Below are 13,582 nucleotides of genomic sequence, written 5' to 3' on the forward strand. Positions count from 1 at the left end.
TCATGGTGTTCAGTTCAGAGAAGACAAAAAGTGTTTTACATTTTAAGAAGATTCAAAAACAAACTTTAAAAAAAGGTATTGAAGGACCCATTCCAGAGAATTTAACATTTCTTCCTGAGTCAGAAAAATTTTTTAATGTTTATATTTATTTTTGAGACAGAGAGAGAGTGTGAGCAGGGGAGGAGCAGAGAGAGAGGGAGACACAGAATCCTAAACAGGCTCCAGGCTCTGAGCTGTCAGCACAGAGCCTGACGCGGGCTCGAACCCAAGAACTGCGAGATCATGACCTGAGCTGAAGTCAGACGCTTAACCGACTGAGCCACCCAGACGCCCCAAATTATATCAGTTTTATTGTATTTGCATTTTTTTTTTGCCTCCTCCTTTGGGTCCAAATTGGTTTTTCTTCAGAATTATATGTAAATATGATCCTTAGGCACAAGCATTGTTTCCATTAAATGCCCGACATACCTAAGTTTAGCCTTTGTTTTAGCCACTGCACTACTCAGTAGTACCTTCATACAAAATCTTCATGGCTGTCAAGCCAGCCAGGTTTTGTTTTGTGGTTATGTTCACCAGGAGCTGAGACGAATTCCGTATCATGCCAATTCTGTGTTGCAACATGATCTGTAATGTTTACATACACATTGTTGAAGAAAAAGACCATTTTGCTCTAAATTCTTTTTTTAAATTTTTAATTGTGGCAAAAACACATGATGTAAAATTTACCATCTTAACCATTTTTAAGTGTACAGTTCAGTAGGTTAGCTATATTCACATTGTTTTGTAACAGATCTCTAGAACTTTTTCCTCTTGCAAAACTGAAATGCCATGTCCACTAAATAACTCATTTCCCCTCTCAGTCTCTAGCAACCATCATTGTTTTCTTTTTCTATGAATTTAATTACTTTAGATGCCACATATAAGTGACATTATATGGTATTTATCTTTTTGTGAATGGCCTATTTTACTTAGCATAACATCTTCAAGGTCCATCCATGTTGAAGCCTGTGACAGTATTTCCTTCTTTTTTTAAGACTACGTAGTAATTCCGTTGTATGTATTAGCATATCCATTGGTAAACATTTGAGTTGTTTCTACCTCTTGGCTATTGTGTGTAATGCTGCAGTGAATATGATTATTTAATATTTCTTCAAGATCCTGCTTTCAACTATTTTGGATATATACCTAGAAGTGGGACTGCTGGATCACATGGCAGTTCTGTTTTTAATTTTTTAAGGAAACTCCATGTTGTTTCTTAAAACATGTAAAGTGGCTGCACCATTTTATATTCTCACCAACAGTGCATAAGGATTCTAATTTCTCCACAGCCTTACCGGTATTTGTTATTTTGTTTGATCAATAGTGTCCATCTTAACGTGTATAGACTAATACCTCATTGTGGTTTTGATTTGCATTTCTCTAATGATTAGTGATATCAAGCATCTTTTCATGTGCATCTTGGCCATTTGTATGTACTTTATGTAGACATGTCTATTCAAATCTTTTGCTCATTTTTATATCAGGTGATTTGTTGTTGAATTGTAGTTTTTATATGTTCTGGATATTAAACCCTTATCAGATACATGGTTTACAAATCTTTTCTCTCATTCTATAGGTTGAATGAAATTTTTAAAAATTTAATGTAGTCTCATTTGCTTTTTTTTTTTTTTTTTGCTTTTGTTGCCTGTGCTTTTGATGCCATAATCAAGGAATCATTCCCAAACCCAGTATCATGAAGGTTTTCCCCTGTTTCTTTCTAGAAGTTTCATGGTTTTAGGCCTTATGTTTAGAACTTTAATCCATGTTGAATTTAATTCTTGTGTATGCTATAAGGTAAGAGTTCAGCTTAATTCTTTTGCATGTGGATATTCAGTTTCCCCAGCACCATTTGTTGAAGAGATTGCCCATTTTTCCCCATTGGCTGGGGAAACATCATTGCAAACATCGTTTGATCATTATATATGATTTATGTATATGTGATTTTTATATATGATTATTTCTGGGCCCTGTATTCTGTGCCATTGCTGTATACATCTGCCATTATGCTAACACCACCCTGTTTTGATTATTTAGCTTTGTAAGTGTTTTTGAAATTAGAAAATGTGAGACCTCTAAATTTGTTCTCCATTTTCAAGGTTGCTCTATTTGGGGTTCTAGAGATTCCGTATGATTTTTAGGATTTTTTTTCCTGTTTCTGTAAAAACTGTCATTGGGATTTTTTTTAGGGACTTTAATAGAGATTGTTTGAGGTAGCATGGGAATTTTAGGAGTGTTATGTCTTCCAATCCACGAACATGGCTATCAGTCCAGGTGTTTGCATCTTTAATTTTTTTCAGCCATGTTTTGTATTTTTCAGTTTGGTTAAGTTTATTCCTCAGTATGTTATTCTTTTTTTATTTTTTTATTTTTTAAATATTTATTTATTTTTGAGAAAGAGACACATCATGACCTGAACAGAAGTCAGACACTCCACTGACTGAGCCACCCAGGTGCCCCGATTTTTTTTATTTTTTTAATATTTATTTTTGAGAGAGAGTGATAGAACATGAGTGGGAGAGAGGCAGAGAGAGAGGGAGACACAGAATCCGAAGCAGTCTCCAGTCTCTGAGCTGTCAACACAGAGCCTGACATGGGCCTTGAACTCATGAACCACGAGATCATGACCTGAGCCGAAGGTGGTCACTTCACCAATTGAGCCACCTAGGCACCCATTAGTTTTGAAGCTATTATAAATGGGATTGTTTTTTTAATGCCCTTTCTGGATTGTGATTGTTTTGTGTATAGAACTTCAATCAATTTTTTTGTATGTTATATTTGTATCCTAGAACTTACCTTAATATATTTATTAATTCTAATAGGTTTTTTTTTTGATAGAATCTTTAGGGCTTTCTTTTTTTTTTTTAATTTTTTTTAAACGTTTATTTATTTTTGAGACAAAGAGAGACAGAGCATGAGTGGGGGAGGGTCAGAGAGAGAGGGAGACACAGAATGTGAAACAGGCTCCAGGCTCTGGGCAGTCAGCACAGAGCCCGACGCGGGGCTCGAACTCACAGACTGCGAGATCGTGACCTGAGCCGAAGTCGGACGCTTAACCGACTGAGCCACCCAGGTGACCCTCTTTAGGGTTTTCTACACATACAGTCATGTCTTCTGCAAACAGATAATTGTCCTTCTTCCTTTCTTTTTTGGATGCCTTTTATTTTGTTTCCAATTATTCTGCCTAGGACATCCAGTAATGCTGAAGAAGTGACAGTGGCCTGGGGTGCCTGGGTGACATGATTGCTTAAAGGTCTGACTCTTGATTTCAGATCAGGTCATGATCTCATGGTTGTGAGATTGAGCCCAGAATCAGGCTCCACATTGGCAGCATGGAGCCTGCTTGGGATTCTCTTTCTCATCCTCTCTCTCTGCCCCTCCCCCACTCATACTCCCTCCTTCTATCTCTGAAAATAAATAAAAATATATTAGAAAAAAAAAGAAGTGGCTTTGTCTTCTTTCTGATCTTAGAGGAAAATCTTTCAGGCTTTCACCATTGGGTATGATGTTAACCATAGGCTTTTCATATATGGCCTTTATTATGTTGAGACAGTTTCTTTCTATTCCTAGTTTGGTGAGTGTTTTTATCATGAAAGTGTGTTGAATTTTGTCAAATGCTGTTTCTAAATGAATGGAAATGATCATGTAGTTTTTGTCCTTCATTTTGTCAATGTGGTGTATTACAGTGGTGTATTACATTGAATGATTTGTAAGTTGAATTATCATTACATTCCAGGAATAAGTCCCACTTGGTTATGGTGTGTAGTCCTTTTAATGTGCTGAATTTGGTTTGCAATTATTTTGTTGAAGATTTTCACATCAATATTAATCAGGAATATTCGTCTGTAGTTTTCTTTTCCTATGGTATCTTTGTCCGACTTTAATATAAGGGTAATGCTGGCTTAATAAAATGAATTAGGAATTATTTTAGAAAAGTTTGAGGAAAAGTTTAGGTTAATTTTTCTTTAAAGATTTGGTAGAATTGTCCACTGAGGCCTCCTGGTCCTGGGCTTTTTTTCTCCATTGGGAGGTTTTGATTACTGATTCAGTCTCCTTACTAGTTATAAATCTGTTCAGAATTTTTATTTCTTCATAACTCAGATTTGATAGGCTGTATATTTCTGGGAATCTATTTTGCTCTACACTCTTGACCACCATCTCTTTCCATTCGGATCTGAATTACTCCTAGGAATGTGACTTTAATTGTATGTTGTTGAGACTATCCTTAATATATCTTTGCTCATGGCTTGGTAAGTATGAGCATTTTGTTTTTTGTTTTATTTTTTTATTTTTTTATTTTTTAATATATGAAATTTACTGTCAAATTGGTTTCCATACAACACCCAGTGCTCATCCCAAAAGGTGCCCTCCTCAATACCCATCACCCACCCTGCCCTCCCTCCCACCCCCCATCAACCCTCAGTTTGTTCTCAGTTTTTAACAGTCTCTTATGCTTTGGCTCTCTCCCACTCTAACCTCTTTTTTTTTTTTTTTCCTTCCCCTCCCCCATGGGTTTCTGTTACGTTTCTCAGGATCCACATAAGAGTGAAACCATATGGTATCTGTCTTTCTCTGTATTGCTTATTATTAAGTATGAGCATTTTGGTTTCATCAAAGAGGGCATCCAATCTTGTGAGTAGCTACCTCACTCACAGAGATACTGTAAGTCTTAATATAAGAAGCTTAGTGTTTATCAAAGGCTATCACGGAACTGCTACCTTCATGGAGGAAGAAGTGTTGCTTTTTTCCATTTCTACTTTCTTGGACTTGCATGAAGATAAAGTAGAAAGGTTTAGATTTGAATATCTAACATGAATATCTTGAATACATAAAATGAATATTTTTAAATGAATGCTAAATTAGAGTAAAATTTTGAAGAATTTTTTCCTGTATTAGGTTGAAGATCTTTTTTAAATTCTAAATCCCTCAGGAGAAAAATTACAGAAAGCAGCTCCTCAGTCCAAATATGGTCAACATTGGTTGAGGAGTCACCATACTTATGTAGATTTTTAAAAACTAGTTTGGAGTCACCATACTTATATAGAATTTTAAAAACTAGTTTGAATACTAACCTAGTTACCTAATCTTGGAAATGTGTAAGTTTGGTTGGGAGATGGCAAAGTTAGAGTAGCTACAGAATCTTGATGGTGGATGGAGCAAGAAAGCATTGCAAGTTGATTGCAAGTTTATAATTATTAATAGAAAAATAAGCCTGGATCACTTTTATATTCTAAGTAAGACAGATGCATGTAAGTAATAGCACATTGGGTTCCATGGGGTCCTACAATCTTGGAATAAGTACAGCAGGATGATATTCTTATATTGATGTTAACTGACTGAATGCTTTTTACTTTTCTTTGAAAATATAAAGTAATTTAAGAAAAGGACAAAAACGTTTGAGGTAACTAATAATTCATATTGCTGTGTTTTCCATAGTAAGATTGGAAAACTTTTTTTTTAATGTTTAAGAGACTTTATATTTGGTCATATTTATCTGATCAGTTAGGTTTTTTAACCTTTATTTTTATTTCAACCTTAGAGTTAGTTAATTGTAAAGAGATATTCTTGTTCTAATAAACTTTCAGATCTGCCTTAAACATTTAAGGTTTTCAAATGAAAACTTGCAGTGCTGTCACATTATCAGGGAATTCAGTGTTATTTGAAGAAATAGCATTAACCTCCAAACTGCAGTGAGGCAGAATATTTAAACTACACCACTGTATTCTTAGTATGTAAGACTTAGTTTACCTGGATAAATCTATGCTGGATGAATGTTTGCTAAATGTAACTTACAAGAAATTTCACATGTTATGCTCATAGAATCACAATCTAGTTAATGAGATAATGATACCCCCATTGAATTACTCTTCTGAGTTTCCTTTGTTTTTTCCTTTCTGCCTAACATTTTAGTTCTAGGGTGTCCTCTCACCACTTTGGACTTCTGTCCTTCATAGCCAATAGGCACTCTCTTAGTGATCTAGTCTTACCTGATTCTATAGCTTTATCTCTCATCTTTGTGCAAATCAATCCCAAATTATACAGCCCAGACATCTCTCCTAAGCTCCATACTACTTTATAAGCCTGCCTATTTGATATCTACAATTAAATTTAAATAGACACTTCACACTTAACATTTGCAAAACTGAACTTCTGCTCTTTCTTCCAAATCTACTCTATCAAGAGCCTTTCCTCACTCAATGATGGCAGCTCCCGTCTTAAGGTTGCTCAGGCCAGAAAACCAGAATAAAGTCCTTTATTCTTCCTTCCTTTCAAACCCTATATTTAATTTATTAGGACATCTTGGTGTTTCTGCCTTCCTCAAACTGTACATGAATTTGACTGAATGGTTGTTCTTACAAATTAAAAAAAAAACTGAGGTTCAGAGAAGTTATGAGAACATCCTAAGTTCACAAAAGTAGTTAGTAATAAAGTCATAATTCAAATCCATATTTTCTAACTGACCACATATATAATATGTTCTTTTTGTAATACTAGTGCTTCTCCAAAATAAATGCTATAATTTTTTTTTATTTATATAGTTCAGAAATATGATCTGACCTATTGTGTAACTGGGTCTTTTTAAATAGTATATGTTATTTCAGTGAGGTTCTATAGGAATTTTCTAAGCCTAATTTTCTAATTTATAAATACTTGCCAATTCAGTTGAATTGATTGGTACTTATCTCTTCTTGTATCTTCCTCTGGGTCAAGAACTATGCTTTCAATTGAAAATTGTGTATTGGGTAAAAAGAAAAAGTGTGGGGGTAGAAGTCATGAAATAAAATATTCAAAGAGATCTCTTAGAAAGCTCTTTGTTAATATTTTCTTGTTATGTCTGAATTTAGAACATGTATTAACTCTTGCTACCTTAGATAAAAATACTTTTCTATTTCTTGGAGTTTTCATGGTATGTAATATTGATTTTGATATTAATCATTGAAGCTTAGGTTATATAATTATTATTTAAATTATTTAGAGTTTTCTCTTAAGGGCTTCTGTATCAGAAGGACATTTTATAACTTTGAAATCCATTAGATCATATATTTTCTAATTGATTATTATGGCTAAAAGTTGAAAAGAAATGTAGCAGAAATGTAGCAGAAATGAAGTATGTCAAGCCAAATTTTATGAGATTTAAGGATCTCTTTGAAAGAAACCAAGATTAAGCTCTTGGGAGATGCCTATTATGTCTGTTGATGTGACATATTTGGAAAATGATCAATTTTTTAGATTTATGTACATGTAGAACACTTATCTATAAAACAGATTTTAGGTAAAGAGCCCTTGGTGTCATTATTCCATCCTTTTTTCTCTTTTAAATTTGTGTTTTAAAAGTTTACTTGTTTTATTATTTCACCAATTTGTGTTATTTTGTTCCAAGGATGAAAATTTGATGAATATTTAATTCAGAGAAGCAATTTTCACATCTCACATCCTACCTACCTACCTACCTACCTACCTACTTGCCTTTGCTTTGATAGAAGTATTTAGCATGGAATCTCTTTTAAGACATTCTTATAGGCTTTGGAAATACCTCTCAAAGCAAACAGATGATTATTTGGGGCATCAAACCCAAAAGCTGCGCCTAGAAATTTACTCCCTATGGCAACTGAATGAATTAAAGTTGTGTGGTGCCTGCAACCATAATGGCATGTATTTAGAAAGGTAACTCAGTTTGCTGCTTCTAAAAAAAATGTCTGTTGACAAACAAATCTAAAATAATAGTTCAAAAAAGAGATACTTCTGTTACCATTTGCAGTGGTGGATATCTGTGAGTCTTTATACTGTGAAATAAACTGGTCAACTATACTGCTGTCTTTTCTTTTTCATAGTGTATGCCAATTAAAGGCCTAGGATTCGTGCTTGGAGCCTATCAGTGCATTTGCAAAGCAGGATTCTATCATCCTCAAGACTTCTCAGTGAACAACCTCCCGAGTAAGTGCCCTTTGCTTCTGTGCATATATATGAGTATGCATAATATACACCATTATTAGTTATTCAGATTTTCTTTTAACTTTGTTGGGGTTCTTTATTTCAGTCCCCACTGGTTTGACATTCTTTTAACCCTTAAGGAGTTTTTGCTTTGGTTTGTCATCTGTAGTACCCTGGAGTACCATAAAAAAAAAGTGTATATTTTGGTTTTCAGTACATTTCCTGAAAATAGTGTAGGTATGCAGTAAGCTCATTTGGGATTTAGTTATTGAGAGCGGTTGCTGCAGGAAGTTCCTAAATCTCATTTTGCTAGTTTATTTATTTATTAATTTGTTTATGTATTAGTTTTCTATGCTGCATAAAGAAATACCACAAAGTTGACACAAATTTATTATCACACAGTTTTCATTGGTTCCCTTTCTAGTCAGAGGTTAGCTTGGTCCCCTGACTCACCAGGCTAAAACTGAGGTGTCATCTGGGATGTGATCTGATCTGAGGCCCAGGGTCTTCTTGCAAACTCATGTAGGCCAATATCTTGGAACAGTATGCTTGAAGCCACCATGTTTTGGATAGATGTTAGTCAGTCTGGGCTTCCTCTCAGCTTTTAAAAGTTACCTAAAGGCCTATCCAGGTGACCCTTTTACAACACTGCAGCTCACTTCTTCAACACTAGCAAAAGAATTTCCTCACTATGCTCAGATTGAAGCTTCTATAACACAATGTAATCACGAGAGTGACTATCCCATCACTTTGCCAGATAATGTAAACTATTCGAAGGAGAGACTATCTCATCATATTTACAGGTCCACTCACATTCCAGGGGAGGTGATCATACAGGGTGTATACTCCAGAATCAAAACTTGACTATCTGGTATTATATTCCTATTCCAGAAAATGTCAGTGCTACAATTAGAATGTTGTTTTTTTACTTTATCTCTAGAGAATGCAATGTTGCCACATTGCACTTGTAGCCAGCTATTGGATATGGTAACAAGCACATTGGCTTGTAGCCAGCTATTGGATATGGTAACAAAGAGAGAGAGAGCGTAGTGGTAAAAGGGGTGGTTTTATAGGAAGTTAGAGTTTGGGATTACGGAAACTGAGGTGCAGGTATCTTTTAGATAGTCATTCACAAATCTTTGCAGCCCCTATTATTGGTCTATATAGGAGTTTGCATTTCTGCTAGGCGTCGTTCAAAGGGTACACTGAGATTGAGACCTGAGCTTCTTCCTCCGGGAATTTTGGCAGATGTTCGGAGGTTTTTTTGTTTTGTTTTATTTTCTCCTGGAAAAAATTATTCTTGGAATTGAGTCTGTTTACATTTAAATTTAGGCTCTGGAGATGAGTAACATTTTGCTCTCTCCTCAGTTGTATAGTTCAGAGTTCAGCCCTTGTTCTGATTAATAGTTAAAGGTATAATTCTAGGATGGCCTCCAAGATTCTGTTCCCGCATGCCCTGTCCAATACCTTCCTCTTAAGTATGGGTAGGACCTCAGAATACAGTTAGTTGGTTACTCCCTTGCTTAGGCTATATTATCTAGCAAAGGTGATATACAGTCACCTATGTGATTACATTGCACTCAGTAAGATTCCTTCCCATAGTAAAAGACTGAAGAGAGGTTCTAGTGTTGGCTTTGAAGAAGTAAACTACCTTGTCGTGAGAGGGCCACACGGCTAAAACCTGAGAGTGGCCTCTGGAAGCAGAGAGCAAATCTCATGGGCAGCAACCAAGAAAACATGGACCTCAGTTCTACAGCTGCAAGCGACAAAATTTTCCACAAAGCCCGAAAACATGTGGAAGAGGATCCTGAGCTCCAGAGGAGAATTCAGCCAGGCCAAAACCTTGGCTTCAGCATAGTGAGACCCCAAGCAGAGAGCCCAGTTACACTGTGTCCACACTTCTGATCAACAGAAACTGGGAAATAATGAAGAGGTATTTTAAGCCCCCAAATTTCCAGTAATTTGTTATGTAGCAATAGAAAACTCATGCAATAGCAGTGATGATAACATATTTTCAGGATGGATATGCTTTTCTTTGCATGTGTGTGTACCAACCCATGGCAATACCAGAGCCACTTTGACATTCTTCACATTTATCGTCCAGACATAACATATGATTCAACACCGAAGAATGAAGAGAATAGGTTTTAGCTTATGTTCGGTGAAGGTATTTTGTATCTGGTTTACCCACATTTGTTCTCAGCTCCCACTATGTGACTGAAATAAAACATCTAAATATTTTAGAACCAGAGAATGACTATGCTATTTGCTTACAACACCACCAGGAGAAACTAGTTAACCTTTAACAACTTATCTTTATTTAATTTGCACACTCCTACTTTCTTCCTTATTTTAAAAGCCAGTGTTTTTCACTGGACCTACTTTCTCTAAGAAAAGGCGGCTTCTCTGTGTAAATCAGACTCCTGTGTTGTACATACTGCAGCCACGGAAAAGAGGCCACAGTTTTTAGAAAGATGATCTATATTTAGACCTTAGCTGTGATTCAGCTTTGACCTTAGCACATACTTAACGAAACCTGACCTTCCTCAATGACAGAGCAGAAAGCTAGCTACACATGACAATTTGAAGTCAGTAAAGTGTTCCTGGACCAAAACTATCTTTCCTGATGGTCTTGTCAGGTTGCAGGAAAAACCACTATTATTTACTCCTTGTCCTAAAGAAAGAATACAACAGTCTGACCAGGAATGCAAGTTATAACTTATCAGGGTCATCAACTGAGGACTGCCAAACATTTTTTTCTATTTTTTGTTATTATCAAAACATATACTATATATATCTGTGTTTTGCTATATTGCCTTTTCATCATAGCATCCAGGAAGTTCACATTGACAGTTGTTTTCAAATATTTTTAGGGAGCTACCCATGACTTAAGGAATGACTAGGTATAGCTCTGGAAGAACCAACGGTAAAGAAGGCATTGAAGACCCAAAAATGAGATAACATTTGTGAAACTGATAGCATAGTATATGGCATGTAGTAAGTGTTCATAGATATAGTTAAATAAGTGAATAATCACACATGCATGTGAACAAACAGCAGTTATAATCCTTAAACATCATTGATCACTAGCACTTTGTCACCTATTTTATCATACTACAATAACCAATTTTTTAAAACTAGAACTTTTGGAGAATGAATTCTACGTGGACAGGATGGCAGAAGTGTAACAACCAGTGACACATTGAGTAGGGCAGTAGGAAGAATACTTGGGGGCTAGAGGCAACAGGAGGAAATTTGTTGCCTGATCAGGAGAATGGGATTCAGAAAACACGATACCTCAAAGATAAAACTCACTTAATTTACAGTTGTAAATCTAAAAGTCAACATCTGAAATTCCCACGTCTATTATTGTCTGGTTATCACATTTGGAGACAGGAGCTGAGATATAGTGCTGTTGTCTTATAGAAAATGTAGATGTGACTTAAAAATCCTGTTAAAATATGAAGTGATTTAAAATATTTATTCAGAGTAAGACCCACAGTAAACAATGGGCTTGTAAAGACCAACACGGATGTGTTTAAATGACATGATTTAAAATTGTGCTGACAGCCCAGAGACTGTGTTTCTGGATCTCTCTTGAAATTGGTGGTCATATGTGATCTAATAGGATCTGACATCTGGATAGTAACAGGATTTCAGAATAACCAAGTACTGATGTATAACTGTCTCTTCAAATCCAGGCTGTGCACTTCCAGGTTGATGTAAAAGAAGCTTATGACACGCTCATCGCTCTCAAATGCATCAGTCTTTGTATGAGTTCTGTCTCCAGTGAAACCTCTTTTCTCTTTTCTGTGGATACATTCCCAACCTTTCAGTTTTACTTCTCTTGTCTTTTAATTGACTGATTCAGTGTATGTACCTTTCCAGATGAATCCAACTTACCAATGACCCATACTTAAAGATCACAGTCCCTGATTTGGCAACTCTGGTGCTAATGATGGTGGGGGGAAAAAGACAAGAAAGTAGAGATTTTAAAAAGGTATTATCTTGGAGGAAAAGAGAAGCTCTTTGAAAGCAGGTAAGATACAGGAATGCTGAGCAAACTGTTAAGCAAGGCTCGCCTTTCTGGAATAAGTTTACCCCTCCTTTTTTCATGATCGGAGAGCTGGAGGTATTTGACTTTATGCAGACTAAGTCCTTTATCAATCTCTAATACCGATCCCAAATTTAGAACAGATGAAGAGAACTTGAACATCATGTTCTCATTATCAGCATCATCACTTTTGCTATTGGTAGGACTTCAACCTTGTGGTCTGATTCACTTCTGGTGTGGTGTAAAATTAGTCCTGATCAGTTTTATTCCAATTGTAGTAGCGTGGTTACCCATCTACTTGCGCTTTTGTTTTTGCCTCATTCATTTGACTAATTTTCACTTGTTAAGTCTTCCTTCATCAATCCTATTCGTAGTGAATGGAGTCCAGTCACTCAGTGTGTCTGGAAGTTAGGGTGGGTTGCCAGTGGAAGAATTCCCAATGCCGTTAATGTTCTTGGACTGTCGACTATTGCATTTAATCTGTTTTTCTTTGACTGTATTCGTTTCTACTGTTGGGACATGCTGCATACAGTCTTGGACGTCCCTGGTTGTTAAATTTCTACCAGAGCTGAATTTCTTTCATAGGCTAGCACAGTGATTAAGAGCATGGTCTTTGGAATAAGTCTAACTTGGGTTTGAATGCTGGTGCTGCTAATCACTTGCACTGTGCTATATTATTTAACTTCCCTAACCTTCATTTATATCCTGTGTAAAATTGGAATGACACCACATGCTTTATAAAATCGGAATAAGGATTCCAGAATAAACTTAAAGTTCGAATAATAGTAGTTGGCACATACTAAATGCTCAAAACTGTTATTTTTATGATTATTATTTAGAAGATTTTGTCTATTCTGCTTTCCTCTTTCCTCAAGTATCTCTCCATCTTGATTCCTTTCATCTAGCATATGCTCCACTTCCCAGCAGAGGATCATATTTTCACGTCCCAGACCTTTTCAGTTCAGTTTGTCCTTAAAACGGACCCTGCTATCATCTATAATATTCAGTCATCCAAAAATCTTCCTTTTTCCTACTAGCTGAAAATTACTTCAATAGATTTAAAAAATATTTTTTTATTTATTTACATTATTTTACTTTATTGGACTGCTAATTTGAGATTCACTTTTGTAAACAATCGTCTTCCCCAAAATATTAAAAAAGGCCCTCTGGCAGGGAGACGTGACTATCAGTCACATATTAGCTCACTGTAATAGGCAGAATGATGTCCCTTCCCACCCTTCAAAGGTGTGTATGTTCCACTTTCACAATCTGTGAACATATCAACCTCACACGGCAAAAAGGGACCTTGCAGATGTCATTAAGTTACAGACCTTGAGATGAGAAGATTATCCTGGATTATCAGGATCATTCTAATCACGAGTCCCGAAAAGCAGAGAAGTTTGGTGGCTGTGGTAACAGATAGAAGTGAGGACACAAGAGGGGTCAGAGAAATGCTACATTGCTGGCTTTGAAGATGGAGGAATGAACCCAGCCAAAGAATGTAGGTGACGTCAAGAAGCTGGAAAAGGCAAGGGAATGGAATCTTCTCTAGATTCTCTG

General features: G+C 36.0%; 1 protein-coding gene across 1 annotated transcript in view; it reads left to right on the forward strand.

The window, feature by feature from the left end:
- The window catches only part of GPR158 (G protein-coupled receptor 158), a 428,312-nt gene that overhangs the window by 190,944 nt on the left and 223,786 nt on the right, over positions 1-13,582 (forward strand). Inside the window, exon 3 of the mRNA XM_049624721.1 lies at positions 7,869-7,971. Within this exon, the coding sequence (XP_049480678.1) occupies positions 7,869-7,971 (103 nt within the window). The remainder of the gene's footprint in view (positions 1-7,868; positions 7,972-13,582) is intronic.

Source organism: Panthera uncia, chromosome B4 (assembly GCF_023721935.1).
Source record: "Panthera uncia isolate 11264 chromosome B4, Puncia_PCG_1.0, whole genome shotgun sequence".
NCBI classification, from domain to species: domain Eukaryota; kingdom Metazoa; phylum Chordata; class Mammalia; order Carnivora; family Felidae; genus Panthera; species Panthera uncia.